This window comes from Argentina silus (genome assembly GCF_951799395.1).
Source record: "Argentina silus genome assembly, chromosome: 8".
NCBI classification, from domain to species: domain Eukaryota; kingdom Metazoa; phylum Chordata; class Actinopteri; order Argentiniformes; family Argentinidae; genus Argentina; species Argentina silus.
The window spans coordinates 14,729,360-14,744,359 of record NC_139662.1 but is presented as its reverse complement, the minus strand read 5'-3'; the positions used below and the strand labels follow the sequence as shown (position 1 = coordinate 14,744,359).

The 15,000-nt window shown below is 46.5% G+C and overlaps 3 protein-coding genes across 4 annotated transcripts in view; all 3 read right to left on the bottom strand.

Annotated features, from left to right (window-relative positions):
* The window catches only part of chchd6a (coiled-coil-helix-coiled-coil-helix domain containing 6a), a 38,537-nt gene extending 30,047 nt beyond the window's left edge, over positions 1-8,490 (bottom strand). The window contains exons 1-4 of the mRNA XM_083675770.1: positions 8,296-8,490; positions 6,678-6,759; positions 6,313-6,439; positions 5,643-5,787 (exon numbers count right to left, since the gene is read on the bottom strand). Of these exons, the coding sequence (XP_083531896.1) occupies positions 5,643-5,787; positions 6,313-6,439; positions 6,678-6,759; positions 8,296-8,379 (438 nt within the window). The 5' untranslated portion in view covers positions 8,380-8,490. The remainder of the gene's footprint in view (positions 1-5,642; positions 5,788-6,312; positions 6,440-6,677; positions 6,760-8,295) is intronic.
* The window catches only part of hdac7a (histone deacetylase 7a), a 532,558-nt gene that overhangs the window by 453,080 nt on the left and 64,478 nt on the right, over positions 1-15,000 (bottom strand). The window lies entirely within an intron of this gene.
* LOC310808687 (E3 ubiquitin/ISG15 ligase TRIM25) lies at positions 9,780-13,971 on the bottom strand. Its single transcript, XM_083675727.1, has 4 exons — positions 12,858-13,971; positions 12,265-12,404; positions 11,562-11,729; positions 9,780-11,091 (listed from the first exon to the last, which is right to left on the bottom strand). Exons 1-4 carry the CDS (start codon positions 13,470-13,472, stop codon positions 10,386-10,388), a joined length of 1,629 nt encoding a protein of 542 aa, XP_083531853.1. The 5' UTR covers positions 13,473-13,971; the 3' UTR covers positions 9,780-10,385.

Here is a 15,000-nt window from a genome sequence, read left to right as displayed (position 1 = left end):
TAACTCTGCAAGCTCCCTGCTAGCTCCCAGCTAACTCCCTGCTAGCCCATGAATTAGCAGCTAATAATCAAAGTGATCATCAAGAGAGGGAGCAGCCCCCCCCACCAAACCTCCTCGATATTCCCCTCCTCTCTTCTCCACCCCTCCCCTCCTCTCCTCTCCCCTCCTCTCTTCTCCCCTCCTCTCCTCTCCCCTCCTCTCTTCTCTTCTCCTCTCCCCATCTCTCCCCTCCCCTCCCCTCCCCTACCCTCTCCCCTTCTCTCCTTTCCTTTCCTCTCCTCTCCCCCTCCCCTACCCTCTCATCTTCTCCCCTCCTCTCCTCTCCCTTCCTCTTCTCTCCTCCCCTCTCCTCTCCCCTTCTCTCCCCTCCTCTCCTCTCCCCTCCCCCCTTCCCTCCCCTCCCCTCCTCTCCATGATAGTTTCTCCTCCATTAGTTCTTGAGTCTGCTGCTAGTCTGCTCTGTGGAGGAACACACCAATTGAGTTCTTACTCAAAAGGAACCCAGCTGCACCGAGCACACACACTCACACAAACACACACACACACCAACACGCACGCACACACACACATGTGCACACACACACACACACACACACACACACACACACACACACACACGCACACACACAAGAATCTCTCCACTCCATCTACCGTCATCATGTCCGCGATTACTGCCTGGGAGTACAGCTAGCTTATCTTAGCTTAGCCTAACTTAGCTTAGCCTAGCGAGCCTATCTTAGCTTAGCTTAGCTTAGCCTAGCCTAGCCTAGCCTAGTGGAGCCTTACATGCATTGACATGTCAGTCTTGAGATTACAATTACAGATAGAGCTAGCTGGGTTATCTGGGTAAGGCCCTGAACACTCCTCTAGCAAGATTACTCCTGCTACTGTAGCGCACTGATAAAACACAGGGGGGGGGGGGGGGGGGGGGGGGCAGAGGGAGACAGAGAGAGAGACAGAGAGAGAGACAGAGAGAGACAGAGGGAGAGCAAGAGAGAGAGTAAGAGAGAGAGAGACAGGGAAACAAAGGGAGAGTGAGAGAGAGAGACAGATAGAAAGAGAGACAGATGGAGACAGATAGACAGAGAGACAGACAGAGAGACAGACAGACTGACGGAGACAGAGAGACAGACAGAGAGACACAGAGAGAGAGAGAGACAGAGACAGACAGACAGACAGACAGACCCACAGAGAGACAGACAGACAGACTGACTGACAGAGAGACAGAGATAGAGACAGGCAGACACAGACAGACAGACAGACAGACAGCTTAGAGAGTAGAGGGCTCCATCGTGTAAGCTCCTACGACTAAAGCTCCATTCCACCTCTCCTCACCTCTCTGCCTCCCCTACTCCCCTCCTCTCCTCTCCCCTCCTCTCCCCTCCTCTCCTCCTCCCATCCTCTCCTCTCCTTCTCCCACCTCTCCCCTCTTCCTACACCAGTGAGTCTCTGAGGTAAACTCCAGCCGAAGGAGCAGCAACATAACTGCTGACGCCGATTGTTTACAAAGTCAAGGAAAGTGAGAACGCTTCTGTTCTTTACGTTTACAATGTAAGGAAACTCCAACCGTGGAAAAACGCCAACCACGGAAACGCTAACCATAAAGTCTACCTGTAATTGCTATTCATCTGTCTAGCTTTAATGAAGCATGTTTGCCATATGCCGGAGCAGAGAGAGTCTTGTTTCTATAGGCTGGCCACAGCTGTTCCAGGTCCTTGCAAACAAATCAATCAATGAACAACGTGTGTGTGTCTCTGTGTGTGTGTGTGAGTGTGTGTGTCTCTGTGTGTGTGAGTGTGTGTGTGAGTGTGTGTGAGAGAGAGATCGTAGAAGAGAAGATATAGGTGTGAGTGAATGGGAGGTAATGGGAATGGAGAGGCGGAAGCGGGCAATCAAACTAAACATCTGCCAGGTCTCACGGCAGCTATTTACACATCACACACTCGGGCGCGCACGCACACACACACACACACTCACATACACAGAGAGAGAGAGAGAGAAACACGGGAGCGCACGCATACACACACACACACACACACACACACAAACACTACAGAACCCATAACCTGTCCCTAGAACTACAGAACCCATAACCTGTCCCTAGAGGGGGCCGGCAGGTAGCCTGGAGGTTAGAGAGGCCGGCCAGCAATCGGAAGGCAGTGCCTTGTGTCTTGTCTTTAGAACTGCACACGCACTCCATAAACTTCGCTATATCAATGCTCTGGATGTTGGACTGAGAGAGGCACAGAATCTGCTTATTAGATTAAATAGAGCGATATCATGACATATCATAACCTCCATAGCTCTTCCTAGGAGAGGACAATTACATATAATAGTAATTACATTGTTAGAGGACACACAGTGTTTGATACCATTCCTTATTCCGTTCCATGCATTACAGTGAGACTGTCCTCCTATGTCTATCTCCGCAAGCCTCCCCTGGAAGCCACAGAGAGAACGAGCCAGAGTACTGCGGCACTGCTGCCACCCGGTGTTCACATGAGGAAGTGTTTTATCATAGCCTAGGCTAGCAACGCAACACAACGCTAGCAGATGCTAACCTTGTCAAGAGACACCAGCAGCAGGTTGAACACACATTTACGACCACTTCATTCTACTCTAAGGGATCTGTCAAGGACAAGGGAGAGGGTGTGTGTGTGTGTGTGTGTGTGTGTGTGTGTGTGTGTGTCAGTGTGTGTGTGCGTGTTAGTGTCTGTCAGTGTGTGTGTGTGTGTGTGTGTGTGTGTGTGTGTGTGTCACTGTTACATTTATTCATGTTTTATTTTATTTATTGAAGATTAGCATAGAGCACTTAGCACAGACAACAAGTACCAAGGTATTGGGTTAAGGCTTTATCTAATGAGCAAGGTAGGGAGGCTGCTAATGAAATGAGCTTTTTAATTGTACAGAGAGAGTGGGAGAGAGAGCGAGAGAGAGGGGGGGGGGGGAGAGAGAGCGAGAGCGAGAGAGAGAGAGAGAGAGGGAGAGAGAAGAAGAGAGGAGAATGAACCATATGCTAATGCGATTTATCACCTATTTCTGCCGACAGGCCACAAAAGGGCATTAATACATTTTAAAAGACAAAATCCCTTTAGTCCTTTTTTCATCCCTCGTTCTTTCTCTTGCCCTCTTTCGCTCTGAAATTAATCTCCTGAAAGATGTGCTATTAACAATGACTATTCATGGGCCGGCAGAGGAGAGAGAGAGGCACAGGGCTTTGGTAGATAGAGGGGGGAGATGGGGGAGGGAGGAGGGAGAGGGGGGGGGGGGTCCGGCCGTTCAGTTGGCTTGAGAAAAAAGGGCTGGAGCGAAGGATGAAAAAGAAGGGAGAGAGAAGGAGGGATGAAAAAGAAGAAGAGCTTCAGTCTCTCTCTCTCTCTCTCTCTCTTTCTCTCATCTTCTGACAGAGAGCCCTGGCTTTTAGCGACCTGGCTGACGACCCCCCCCCCTCTCCCCCAGACACACACACACACACACACACGCACACACACACACACAGGAGAGGGCTGGATCACGAGCAGTAAACAGCCCTGGTGATGAAAGACTCATCGGGAAGGAAAATGGCCGTGCAGAAATGAAGGGAGTTGAATATAGAGAGTGGAGGAGAGAAAGAGAGAGAGGAAGAGACCTTAAGAAAGACAACAGTGCTGTCAGAATCACTGAGTGACAGAGGGAGGGAGGAGGGAGGAGGGGAGGGAGGGAGGACACACACACACACCTCTTCATACCTCTCGCGTGCGTGCGTGCGTGCGTGCGTGCGTGCGTCTGTTGTAATTACCGTTTCCCCCTCACATCAGAGGAGCGGGCGCAGGCGCCTCATTGGCTATTCCCCCCGTGCCTCTCCAACGGATTTCTATTAGTGTCCGGCGTGTGTCGCCGTGGAGATAACAGCGCAGTGTAAGGGTCTACGTGTAAAACACGCTCCGCTCCTATCTAAAGCCCCCGGAAATGCTCTGGGTGCAATTTACCAATCACGCACACACACACGCTGATAACAGGGCCCCAGGGGTGACGACAGTGAGAGAGCGAGAGAAGGAGAGGGAGAGTGTGTGTGTGTGTGTCTGTGTGTGTCTGTGGGTGGATGTGTGTGTCTGTGTGTGTCTGTGGGTGGATGTGTGTGTCTGTGTGTGTGTCTGTGTGGGTGGATGTGTGTGTGTGTGTGTGTGTGTATGTTAGAGAGAGTGTGTGTGTATGTGTGTGGGGGGGGGGGACTGGGGGACGACGACACACACAATCCATCAAGGATTCGTGGAGAGGTGAGGGTGGAGAGGGAGGGAGAGAGAAGAAACAGGGGGACAACATATTTATTTATTTCCACAATTAATTACTGAAAGCACTGTATGTGACAGGACTCACACACAGAGAATGTAGTTGCATGTTTCTGGTCATCTCTCAGCACGAGTACCTTTGTGTGTGTATCTGTGTGTGTGTGTGTGTGTGTGTGTGTGTGTGTGTGTGTGTTTTTTTTTGTGTGTATGTGTGTGTGTGGGTGTGTGTGTGTGCGTGTGTGTGCGTGCGTGCCTTTTGCAGTGCCAGTCTATGTATCAGTATGTGCTAAATCAGAGAGGGGAATGCGAAGCCCCTTCTTCCGTCCCAGGTGAAATTTGACACTGACAAAGATGTGTTTCTTTTTGACTGGAAGTCAATGAGATATGTTGCATTTGGTCAACAAAAACATGTATAGTTCATTCATAACGTTGGGCTTCGCTAAGCAACCTCCACTTTAACAATACCTCGGTTGTTAAGACGGGACTGGTATGAGTAAGCAAGTATGTCATGTTGCTAGCTTTGAGAAAAACAATGTTATATCAGAGTTGTGCCTCATGTTAACAGCTCATGAATATGCATGTTGCTCTCGCCTTGGTGCTCACTGACTGGCTCCCTCTCATGAATATAATCAATATGCATTAGCTTAGCATTCCATGTTGGCAGACAACATTTTCCCAATGAAAATGAGCCCACTTGTGTATCTTGTCATATATATATATAGTATTTGGCTAAGTACAGTACACTACCAGGCTATCTTGTATGCATCCTAAACACTGTTAACAACAAGAGTGCTAACGTGAAGTAACTCCATCCTGAATTTCCCCTAGGGATAAATAAAGTTTCTATCTATCATCCTTCAGAGACTGTCACATAGCTCCCCCTGCTGGAGGCTGCTGCACACTGCAAGAGCTGCGGTTTGTTTCAGAAGTGCTCTCTATGCAAACGCTGTACAGGTAGAAACGACCAGTGGAGATGATTAACAAAGTAGGAGATAAAGAGAAGCTTAGCTGTGAAAGGTAGCCAGAGGTGAGGTTACATATTATATAACATGTCACAAACGGATACTGTTCATACACAGGGGGAAATACACTAAATGAAATTTAGACACAAACAGACAGACAGACAGACAGACTGATCCAGAGTCTGAGAGAAAGAGACAGACAGTCAGACAGAGAAAGAGAGAGAGAGAGAGGGACAGAGAGAGAGAAAGAAAGAGAGAGAGAGATGAAGGAAGAGAGTGAGAGAGAGAGAGAGAGAGAGAGAGAGAGATGAAGATAGATAGATAAATAGAGATAGAGACAGATAGACAGATAGAGACAGATAGAGAGAGAGAGAGAGAGAGAGAGAGAGGGATAAACAGTAAAAGTGTGTACCAGTATTTTGACCTTCTCGTTCTCCTGGTTTGAGTGGACTCTCTCTCTCTGCAGAGCCTTGCTCATCTCCACCCTGGCAGCCTCTCTCTCTCTCCTGGCCAGCTTGGTCATCTCCTCCTGGAGGACAGCCTGCTGACGCTCGTACCTGGGGAACACAAACCATGTTCAACGTTTGTCATTGTCAAATTGCAGAGGGGTCCAGCTTCAATTGACAATGATACAATGAATGATTATTGAACTCTGGGGGGCAGCAGAGACCACATGTAGAACCTTCTGCATGGAAACGTCTCTTTGAGCCAGGGTAACACACACACACACACACACACACACACACACACACACACACACACACACACACACACACAGCATGGATGAAAAGTGACAGGCAGGGTACATCAAGGAGTGAGGAGCCAACGGCACAACATAATTTGATTGTTCCCTGGGAAGAGAGAGTGAGAGAGAGAGAGAGAGAGAGAGAGAGAGAGAGAGAGAGAGAGAGAGAGAGAGAGAGACACTGGCAGCCTTGTTGTCTCCCTAACGTCTCTAAACCAACGACTCAGTCAGGAGACCCTCTTCAGGTTTAGGAGGAGCACCAATGTTTGAGAATGTCTGTTTTCTAACTTCTCCTCAGAAAGCAACCCACTTCCCAATCAACAAATCGGAGACATACCTTTTCTTCAGCTCCTCCTCCTTGGTGTCAGAGGCTGTAGAGGCGGGTTGTTCGCTGGGCTGAGGGCGGGGCTTCTGATTGGGCTGGGGGTGTGGCTGGGGGCTGGGCTTAGAGATGGGAGGCGGAGCTGCAGAGGACACAGCGTATTAGACAGCTCATTAGCAGCGTACCACATCACCAGATTGTATGCAACTCACTCAACACTCAACACACACACACACACACACACACACACACACACTCATTACCTCAGTCTCTCACTCTCATACACCCACTCACCCTCTGCCCTATATTTGTATGTATTCTTTATATTGTTTAGTATTATTCTTGTTGCACTAGATTGATTGAGTGTAAACTATGCGTACCAGGGGTTTTCTGGGGACTGGCTGGCTGTTCCGGTGCTTGGTTGGCCACTCCCTTCATTCTCTGAAGAACATCCTCTGACAGCTAGAGAGAGAGAGAGAGAGAGAGAGAGAGAGAGAGAGAGAGAGAGAGAGAGAGAGAGAAAGACAGGTTATTTTCAAAACAGTTAAACGTTCCCCGAACTGTGTTAAACAGTTAACACATTTGCCAAAACACCTAATTTCTTTTGCAAAATGCACTATAACGCTCAAAAGCGAATCAGTGCATCAAAATCGTATCCATTGTCATCTAATCAAAAGTTCAATCCATCATTAATTTCATCATGATACACTTAATAGTAACTATAACTCCAATATGCATTGTAGGTTGGACAACAGTAAGAAGAACATTCTTCTATATAGTTTATGGTAGTACTGCACCTGTTACAGAGAATGTGATTGAATGTGATTTTTTAATGTGATTAAAAAATTATTAAAAAAAGATTCCAAATCAACAAGTTACAACAACAAAAATGACATTACTGAAGAACACAAAAGGTGCCAACAAAAACATTTACAGTAAACTATTCTCTCCTGTCTGCCAGGCCACATGTTACCTTGATGTATTCTGCAGTGACATGTTATCGATTACCTATTTCATTTGTGATTCCAGACTGATTGTTAGTTGAATTGTTGAGCGATGAGAACTTTAGTTTCATACAAAAGGTGTAAGCAATCGAGAAAAACAGTATTAGAATGACAGGGGCAAACATCTGAGACCGAGTCTCCCTGATTGTGTCACTGCATGTATTCATGATGTCTTGGAATGAGATGAGGGGAAAGTTGATGATCAAGTTATTTATACCATCAAGTAAAGCCTCGTCTAGACGAGGTTACCCGCAGGGCAGACAGGTGCAGCCGGCGTTCAACGCGTGCCCAGATCAGCTGAGCAAGGCGCGAGATTTTCGAATTTGACAGCTCTGACCTCAGAGAGGTTGGCTGACACTTGTTCCAATAAATCTAATCTGATTGTCTATTTTGGACAATGGTTGGGTTATCAAATCAAACTTATAAATGTCAGTTGGAATGCCGGAATGCGGCATTACTACTGTAGCTACACACTCAATGACTCAATGAGTTAGAGGTTACTCGCGTAGGCTAGCAAGCCAGATAGCTTCCAAAGGTTCAATACAGCACATCTGCTGTCTGGGTGGCTTGTTACAAGCGGCTTATTAACCTCTAAAACACCAGGCCGTAAGCTTAGCTAGCGATGACGCCGGTCGGTGATGACAGTTGCTTCCACTACTTCCACTGCCTTCTCCGCTCTAGCGTTAGCTAGCTAGGCAGAGGTCATATTGCATGAGTCATTACCGCGTATGTTTCTGTGTGCAACCTCGCCCAGTTCATACGAGGACAGAGCGGAGGGGAGGCTGGCTGGCATGTCCCTCAACGACTCGCAGTTGTCGCGCTGTCAGGCAGCCAACAAGCATCACTGCATCTATAGACATGTCGCATCCTTTCACAGCTGTTATTACTAAACTGTATCGTAGACCACAACACCGGCTACCAGTTGTACATTAGATGTGACGTTCAGTTAATAATGTTAGGGCATAAACTGGCGATTACAGCTAGCTAAGGTTACCTTTACTCCACGAAGAATCCGAACCCTTTCCTCATCATCCACGCCAAAAGACACTTTCCTGGTCGAACTCTCACCAGACCCCATCCCTGTCAGTCGTAAATGATGTCCAAATACTCTCCTTAATGGAAAAAACGGGTGTTTAATAGATTTCTAGTGTATTGTCGGTTGATTTAGGCTAGCTACCCACGGGTGACAGCTATTTGACAGACTGAATCTACACGAGAACTGGATGGACATAGAAATTGTACATCTGAGTATTCTCGAAAGCCATTGGCGGATTAAATAATTGGATCCAATCGGAGTTGATGATGTTAGTAATGCTGCCGAAAGATTTATGGGAGATGTAGTTTAATTTGTTTTACAGCAAGGATTTTCATCATATTGATATCTTTAATATGGGTTATACGCACATATTGCCAAGGAAATATTTGTTTTTAGTTATATAAACAATGTTCTCAATTGGTAAAATCCTTTTTTTTTTTTTAATTACTAAACATAATCAAATACATGTATATAACTAGGCTATAAAAATGTGATCAAGATAACAAGCCGAAGCCAAGTTGAGTGCTTACCTGAGCTATTTATAGGAAGAACGAGCAGCACACATCACTGGAGGGCACTGTTCACCACGTTTAACAGTTCAGACATTGGCCTCATGTCCTTCAGCTATACAAGTCGGTTTGCGGAGCAAGAACTTGTACGAATAACCATTTACAGTGTTTGTCATCTACAGTAACTCTATCGTAAGGATGAATGTCTGGTTTACTTCACTGAAATCAACAATCAATATTTGTCCATTGATTCTACCAGTAATGAAATCAGTTAATAATTTATACATACTGTATAATTATAATTTAATGATTTTAAATTTTGGAATTGTGTGTGGCAGCATTGAGGCCAGGTTATCTGCAACAGAGATTAAATGTATCCAAACTGGTCTGTCAAGTTTCACCTGGTTCGAAATCAAGAGGTGCTTTGGGAGCACATACTGTAGAGTAGGCTACGTGCAAAGAGCCTGAATACAGGTCATACCTGTGACAGGTGTGTCACACGTAGCCCCATCTGTGACTACTATTATATTTATATGTGGATGTTGTGTGTATACATATGCGGTGCTGGTCTGGAGGCATATGGTATACACACAACAACTAAAGTGGACCCTGTAGCTAACTAGGAACGTTTAGCATTAGTACCACATGCCAAATACTGTAATGTACTTATTGTAAAACTATATTTGGTAATGTATTGCTCAAGTAACAGTACTTGATTTGTTTGTATATATGTGACAGTAGTACATCATACAGTAGACAGGGGAGGATAGTGGAGGTAGAAATCAGAGGATGTGTGTTTGATACCACTCCTCATTCTGTTCCATGCATTACAATGAGCCTGTCCTCCGATTTCTACCTCCACCAGCCTCCCCTGACAGTAGAAGTAGGTTGTGGGTTGTGAGAACATTTTGACAACAAACACAAGTCATCTGATTGAATCAAACAATACCACAGTTTATTTGTAACCTAAACACTGTTGCGCATACCAGTGTTTCTTTTTTTTTAGTCATTTAGCAGGTCTACACTCTTATCCAGAGCTACTTACAATAAGTACATTTGTCTAAAGTAAGTGAATCAACTATACATCACAGTCATCACAACTAAGATTAAGATTAAGATGATAAGATTAAGTGCCACAAACAGTCACAGTGCTAGAAAAAAAATATATATATTCATTTTTTATTTTATTTGTATTATAAAAAAAATTATTTTGCAAAAGTTCAGGTTCAGTGCATGTGGGTATGTTGGGAAGTGTGTGATTATTCCAATATCAACAATGATCAAAAGATAGATTAATAACAACTCAACAACAGTAAAAAAAAAAAATGAAAATAACTAATTGAAAATAACAGACAAATCAAAACAGTTTATGCTTACATTGTTTAATAGGCCTATGACAAAAGGACCTTGTTTGATAGTGTTTGATACCGTTCCTCATTCCATTCCATCGATTACAATGAGCCTGTCCTCCGATGTCTACCTACACCAGCCTCCCCTGCAGTACAGTAGTAAAGACACCTGAAGGTGAACAGAAGGAGTTCAAAGTCCGCTCTGCAGCGTGATCCAGGACTCGACAGTGGTGGAGTGGATACTAAACGCCGGGTACACCGCCTCTCTGAACGCAGCTCGGAACGTATGCAGGTGTTCCCTCCTCCCTTTGGTGCTGTGAAACGCCAACGTCCCACCCTCATAGTCCAGCGCCACCTCCACCCTCACCGGCTGATGGGCCGTCTCACCCAACGCCACGTTGGAGGAGTCGTGGCAGGCCGTCAGCTTGCGGTTCTTCCACTGCAAACGCCAGGACACGGGGTTGTGGCCTAGCCGGCTGTGGTCTCCTCTCCTGGGCAAGGACTTGTAGCACAGCCCCAACGACCACATGCTCTGGTCCCCCATCTCCACCACCCAAAAATGCTCCCCGCCTGAGAACCCCTGGAGGCAGAGCACCTGAGGGGCGGTGGTGAACCTCTCTGGGTGATCCAGGTACAGCTGCTTGGTGGGGCTGTATTTGACCGTCCGCAGGTCATTGGAGAGCAGCAGGCTGGGGTGGGCCGTGGTTAAGTTAAAGGTCAGCTCCAGAGGGTTGAGGATGATGTGGAGGGCCTGGAATTGGCGGGTCATCTCGGACCGGAAGTCCTCGGTCCTCAGGCTGTTCTGGAGACGCTTGGCGTTGAGTGGGGCCTTGGAGGGGGCTCTGGCTACAGAGCCTGTCACCACCTCTCTCAGCTGGGGTTCAATCCGCAGGAACCTGACCAGGATGGCATTGTTATTCTCCTCCAAACATAAACACATTAGTGTATCTTCTCCAGTTATTAGAAATGCTCTTTTTCTGTCTCTGTATTCATAATTCCAGGTCAATTGCTACCAAACAAGCTGACTTGCTAATTAGCTGAGTGCTCACATCTGGTTAATCCAAGGAGGCAGAAAATCGGGTATAAAATGCTCTCTTTCTGTCTCTGTATTCATACGTCTACTGTATGTCTAAGTGTTTGTAGGTGATGAAACAGTATTTTGTTTGGTTTTGTTGAATATGTTTAATAGTGTGCCGATATTGCTTGATGTGCGGATGTCTCTGTTGTTTTGTATTGTGTACCCTCCATGTTAAATAAGATAAGACATTTTTTTTAAAAACTGCACAAATAAAATGCTTGAAAGAAAGAATGAAAGAGACATAGAAAGAAGGAGAGAAAAACCAAAGAGAGGAGGAATCCACGCTACCGGTGTATGAACAGACACTTGTCTGTCTCGGTGAGGGCCTCGGTGGCGTTGTGCTGGGCATGCGTCAGCTGCTGCCTCTGCTCCTCCAGGAGCCCCAGCTCCCCCTGCCAGCTCTCCCTGCGGCGGTCGCGCTCCTCCTCCAACAGCAGGCTCATCCTCTCCCTGTACCTGCAGAGGAATCTCTTCATATCAAGCCACCCCTATACCTGTGTAGCAGGGGAGGCTGGTGGAGGTAGAAATCGGAGGACGGGCTCATTGTAATACATGGAATGGAATAAGGAATGGTTTCAAACATGTGTACCATTCCTCATTCCGATCCATGAATTATTACGAGCCTACCCTCCGATTTCTACCTCCACCAGCCTCCCCTGCTGTGTCGGAACTATGTAATTACTTTGGATGTTTAATTAGTCATGGAGTTGAGGGGTTTATACCTATGCACATTATCTTGTTGAATTGTTTCTTGTTTTGTTTATGTAACATTGCATTTCATAATGTAAATCAGTGTCAGGGGAGACAGGTTTAGGTAGATATCTGAGGACAGAGCATGGAATGGAATGAGGAATGCATCACATGAACCTGTTCTCCGATTTCTCCCTCCACCAGCATCCACTGATCAGTACATAAGATAGAAAGTCAACTTAGAAAATAGAAAATCATAAGATACATTATAAATAAGATAATAAAATCAACTCCTCCGTACCTGTCCACCAGCCCAGCCATGCTGTCCATCAGAGCCAGGGCCTTGGTCATCAGCTTGTCCCCCACAGCCTCGGAGGCCCCCTGGTCCTCTGCTGCTCTCTGGAGCACGCTCTCCGTCATCTGTAGTCTGCACGTCACCATCTTGGAATTAGAAATCATGCAAAACTTTATTGACAATGTTTGAGATGATGTTACGAGAAAAAGCAAGCAGCTTACACACAAGAAATACAAACATTTGATAGCATTACAGCAGTGGAGGCTGGTGGAGGTAGAAATCGGAGGGCGCGCTCATTGTAACGCATGGAAAAGAATGATTCCTAATTCCGTTCCAGGCATTACAATGAGCCCGTCCTCCAATTTCTACCGCCACCAGCCTCCACTGCATTACAGTATAGAGCAACATCCACATACACAGCATTATATTACAGGGCATGAGGTATGCACAATACAATGTTTTGTGATCAAACATAAAAAAAAATAGAAAATACAAAACACCTAGGGCTGGTTTCCCAGACATAGATTAGTGCTGGACTAGGCATGCCCCAAGTCCGGGGAACCATCCCCATGTGTACGAGATACAAACTAAGACCCCACCTTCCTCCTGTTCTCCAGCGCCATCCTCATCTCCTCTTCAGCCGCCTCGAATGTCAGGACGTCGTGATTCTGGTGCGTCCCCTCGATGAAGCACATCGCACACAGCGCGGTCATGTCGCTGGAGCAGAAGTACTCCAGGGGCCGTCCGTGTGGCACACAGCCCCTCAGGCCCTGCTCTGCCTGGGCATCTACCAACTCATGTTCCTTGAATGACTTCTTCTCCCCGTGCCGCTGGAGGTGTCGGGAACACAGCGACACCTCGCACCTCAGACACGTCTTCACCGCCATGCAGTCGGCGTCCAGGCATTGGTCGCAGAGCACCTCGCGCTGCTCTCCCATTGGCTGGTGCTCGGCGAGTGGCGCAGTCGCCATGTAACCCTTGATGATGCTGCAGAGCTTGAAGTTCCGGTGGAGGGTCTCAACCCCGGCGTACTCTTCCCTGCACTCAGGGCAGCGCGGCAGGGTCTTCCCCCCGGCCGAGTCAGAGGCCCTCTGGATGCAGGCCGTGCAGTAGTTGTGGCCACAAGGGAGGACCACGGGGTCCGAGTAGAGCTGGAGACAGATGGGACAGCTCAGCTCGTGGGCGAGGAGCTCCTCCTGTTTGGACAGAGACATGGTCGTCCTGGTGAACTGTTGTTTGTTGGGTTAAAGTGTTGTCTCGTCAATGAAACCCACTCTAGAGCGTGAATGTGAGACGAGCGCTCTCTTTCTTTCCATGCAGTCCTTTCCTTCTCTCCTTCCTCAGCCTGCTTCTACACACACTGGTGTGGACCAGAGGGAACGTTGTCTTGCCGATGAAAGCCCTCGGGAGCATGAAATAGAGTGTGCGCAGTCCTCTCTTTCTTTGTATGTGGTCTTCCCTCCCTTCTTTAACCTGCTTCCACAAACACACTGGTGTGGACCTGAGGTTTCGTGACGTTGTCTTGTAAATGGGGAACACACTGGAGCGCTGGAACTGTAGCGCGCAGACACAGAAGTCCTCTCTTTCTTTCTCTCCCTCCCTTTAATTCTATGCTTTTTCACCCTGCTTCCACTCACACTGGGCACAGCAGCAGCCACCGAGGGAGGGAGAGAGATAAGAGATTGTGTAAGACAGACAGACAATAGAAGGGAGTAGACTGGCAAAAGAAAGTTGATGTGTGAGTTGAGCAGGATTCCACACTACCAGTTGCCGTTACGAACCCTGCCATAGGGGCCATAGTCAGACCAACTGTAACGGGAGACTAGCATTGCCTGGCCGTCTTCCAAATGAGATCATTATCCAGAAATGTTCAGAACCCACAGAACAATAAAAATGTCACTTAGAATTATTCATGCTTCACTACCTGCGAACAAAAGGATTAATCTGCTCTTACCTGAGAGAAATGGAGTGAGCTGACGATCAGGATGAAGAGGCTGTGTACTCATGTATATTAGCAGAGAGGGTTTGTATAGGAAACTGGGTTGTGAGTATGGGGGATCTTGTTATTGTAGATACAAACACGTGCCCCAGTGTCGTGTGTTGACTGTAAACATCGCAGGTTATTCTAACCTAGAATTCTATTGTCGTCCAACTCCTGGCACCCCTAGGGGTTTGTTTTATGTTTGTACTAAGGTGAATAGAATGAGGATAGTACCGACTAGTTATGGCAGTTCATTCAGGTAGAAACTGGATTAAAAGAGGTGACAAGAAATGACAACAATAAATATTGTACAAAAAGTAGGCCCTTGATGACTCTGATCCTGTGATCTCGTGGAATGTGTTGATGCTGAGGTGTCATATGACTAGGATTGATGTCTGATTGGTTCCCTTGCAAACAGCTCTTAATTTAAATACTATGGTTGGAAGTCAGGTATAAAACAGAATGTTTCAGATTCTCTCTCTTTGTTATCTGGTCAGAGGTCCCAGCTGTTAATTTGTGAGTACAGTGTCAGATCATGTGGTCTGCTTCCTCTCCCTCTCTCTTTATTTATCGATCTGTTGTGTTTTACTGTTTCTACTTATATTTTTGTTTTTATTTGCATATCTGTTTTATCTATTTGTAAAGCACTTTGTAACACTGTTTTAAACAGTGCTATATGAATAAAGTTTATTATTATTATTATTATTATTATTATTATTATTTACCATGAGGGTAGAATGTAACATTTCTCTATGATGTAT

Coding starts and splice junctions, on each gene's coding strand:
- LOC310808687 (XM_083675727.1), bottom strand. CDS start 13,472: ATGTCTCTGTCCAAACAGGAGGAGCTCCTCGCCCACGAGCTGAGCTGT. Junction 11,730..12,264: donor ATGGCTGGGCTGGTGGACAG/GTACGGAGGAGT, acceptor ATTCCTCTGCAG/GTACAGGGAGAGGATGAGCC. Junction 11,092..11,561: donor AAGTGTCTGTTCATACACCG/GTAGCGTGGATT, acceptor CATCCTGGTCAG/GTTCCTGCGGATTGAACCCC.